The following is a 2,972-nucleotide window of genomic DNA, read 5'->3' on the forward strand; positions in this document are numbered from 1 at the left end:
TATATATATATATATATATATATATATATATCAATCTAATTTGGCAGAGTTTCTACAGCTGGATGCCCTTCCTAACGCCAACCACTTGGAGCCTGGTGTAGCCATCCGGTTGCACCAGTCCTCAGTCAAATCGTCCAACCCATGCTAGCATGGAAAGCGGACGTTAAACGATGATGATGATGATGATATATATATATATACACACACACACACATGCATATATACCTGCAGTATACTACCAACACAAAACCTTGCAGTTGTTTCTACCTCACTATGAACTCAAAGTTATGGTACCTGGCCAATCCTGGAGTCCTATGTGTTGATGTGCATAGATTCTAACACAGACAGACAGGCATACCCTCAGTTAAACAAACAAATAGACTGGTAAGTAACCAGATAGACAAACAGCATCTCCAAACCTCAAATCAAGACAAAAAACAGCCCCTTACTGTGATCCTTGGTGAGAATGGCTTTGTAGAGTTTCTTCTGTAATGCCGAGAGTCCATGAAAGAGAACAACTTCAGATTTGTTGGGGAGGTCAAGGACGGATTCCTTCACCCGGCGCAGCAGGAATGGTTTCAATATCTGATGCAACTCAGACGTGGCTGAAAAATCAAACAAGGAATTTCATGAAGTGGTTTATTTCAGTTTATATTTTTATAGGGGTTGTTCCTGTTATTCTATGAGTCAAAAACATTCTAGCTATAACCATGCCATTGTTTGAGTACAACAATGAACCAGATATGTTGGTCGTTAGCTCGTTAGCCATTTCTTTTCTAAGGCTCAGTGTCCTGAGATTAGCCTTCAATATTTTGTCCCATGTCTTCCTGGTCTCCCTCTTCCACAAGTTCCATCCACTTCAAAGGATTGGCATTTCTGGATGCAACATATAATGTGTGTGTGTGTGTGTGTGTGTGCGCATGTGTGTGTGTGTATGTGTGTGTGCAGATGGATGGGTCAATATAGCTAGCAAGATAAACAGACAAATGGATATGGATAGATAAGTGTTCACCTTTTTTGTCGGTTTGCGTTTGATATTTCTCAACAAAATAATCCTTCAGTTTCATGGGAAAAATCAGTTCAGAGACAAAATTTAACAAGGAAAATAATTCTTGGAGATTATTCTGGACTGGTGTTCCAGTCAACAGGATTCTTTGATGGACATTCCACTGGAACAGATAACGGTAACCATTTTAAACACACATTTCATAACCATTTAATATTTCATGACCACACGAAATACATTTCAAATACATATTCAAAAGTCAACAAGAAACACACCTCACAACAGCCACGAGTATTTCACAATTACACACACATCACAACTACAAACATTTCTCCGACTCAAATGACCCTGACCACATTCTTTCAAACACTGACCACACACACAAGGACACTGATCTCTGTGTGTGTAAATAACCTTCCTGTGATCCCACTATATCTCTTGTGTCCATAGCTAGCACTGGGAATTTCTAATTCCATATTCAGTGCAAACTATGGACACACAAGAGATACAGTGGAAACACAGGAAGCTTAACAGAGAGAAACAGTCTTTGAATGTGGAAGATGCACAGGAGAAATACATGCTAAAGACATACAGAAAATGGATTTTTCTCAAATGTCCAGGAGGTTCCCTAAGAAACCTAATTAGCAGTGGAGGAGAATAGTTATTAGAATAAGAAGAGGATGGAGAAAGTTCAGAGATTGTTTGCCAACATAACGTGGCAGTCCTGGTTTAGGATGAATGTTGCTGTAATTTAGCCCCAGGAGACATTGTCTCCAGCTGGCTATATGACACGATCTGTGTCCTTAAAGGCCAAAATTATTTGAAGTTTTCTAAGAATTTCACCTCAAATAAATGTTTCTAAATCATCATTTAGACAATATAGTATATTTACTGAATGAATCTTTCATCAATCATAACTGTGGTAAATTCAGTGAAGTTTATGCTTAGCTGAGGAGGTCAACATAATAAAGAAACATGTTGAAACATGCCAATGTACTTGCTAGAAAATTAAGATATTACGAGTCATTCATCCTTTACTTCAAAGTTCGATTGCACAATAAATAGATAAGGATTAGCCGCAGGAAAGGTATCAAGCTGTAAAATGAGACCTCAATGATATTTAATACCTTTGTCTAACCCATGCTGAGAAACAACTGACTAAAGTAGTTTTATTTTTCTCCACATAATCATTTTTAATTAACTTTTTAACAGTAACTTACCTGTCGATCAATCAGACCACCAAATTATTTCAAGTTGGTTAACTTTTTACAACTCTCTGTATTAAATAAGTCAACACTAACTTATCTCTGTTCCATTTTACATTCAGAATATAGCACAAAACATTCAGCACCAGGTAAATAAAACATCCAAAGTTTCAGAGGAATCACACCAGGTGTTTGTTTAGAAAATATAAATGGATGTGCCGTTCACACACCCAAACACATTTAACACAACACAGACAAACACATACACAGAGATTTATTAAGACGAAGGAAGACATGTGCTGCAACTCACAAGAATACACGTGTTGAAGAACAATCTCTATGTTTGTGTGTGTGTGTGCGCACACACACACACACACACAGAGGAGGATTCAGAAATCCTTTTACTGCTTAAATGAGATACAGAAATATTCTATTACATTTTTGTTTTTATTTATATATTTTTTATGCTGTCTTTGCAATTTTATTTAATATATATATATGGGCACAGGAGTGGCTGTGTGGTAAGTAGCTTGCTTACCGACCACATGGTTCCGGGTTCATTCCCACTGCGTGGCACCTTGGGCAAGTGTCTTTACTTTAGCCTCGGGCCGACCAATGCCTTGTGAGTAGATTTGGTAAACAGAAACTGAAGGAAGTCTGTTGTATATATGTATCTGTATATATGTATGTGTGTGTATATGTTTGTGTGTCTGTGTTTGTCCCCCCCCCCCCATCGCTTGACAACCGATGGTGGTGTGTTT

General features: G+C 37.9%; 1 protein-coding gene across 2 annotated transcripts in view; it reads right to left on the reverse strand.

The window, feature by feature from the left end:
• Window positions 1-2,972, reverse strand: part of LOC106874113 (chromodomain-helicase-DNA-binding protein 1-like) — a 37,002-nt gene that overhangs the window by 21,344 nt on the left and 12,686 nt on the right. For both annotated transcript variants that reach the window (XM_014921720.2, XM_014921719.2), the window contains exons 6-7: window positions 1,013-1,169; window positions 450-605 (exon numbers count right to left, since the gene is read on the reverse strand). In XM_014921720.2, coding sequence (XP_014777206.1) covers window positions 450-605; window positions 1,013-1,169 — 313 coding nt within the window. The remainder of the gene's footprint in view (window positions 1-449; window positions 606-1,012; window positions 1,170-2,972) is intronic.

Source organism: Octopus bimaculoides, chromosome 15 (assembly GCF_001194135.2).
Source record: "Octopus bimaculoides isolate UCB-OBI-ISO-001 chromosome 15, ASM119413v2, whole genome shotgun sequence".
NCBI classification, from domain to species: Eukaryota; Metazoa; Mollusca; class Cephalopoda; order Octopoda; family Octopodidae; genus Octopus; species Octopus bimaculoides.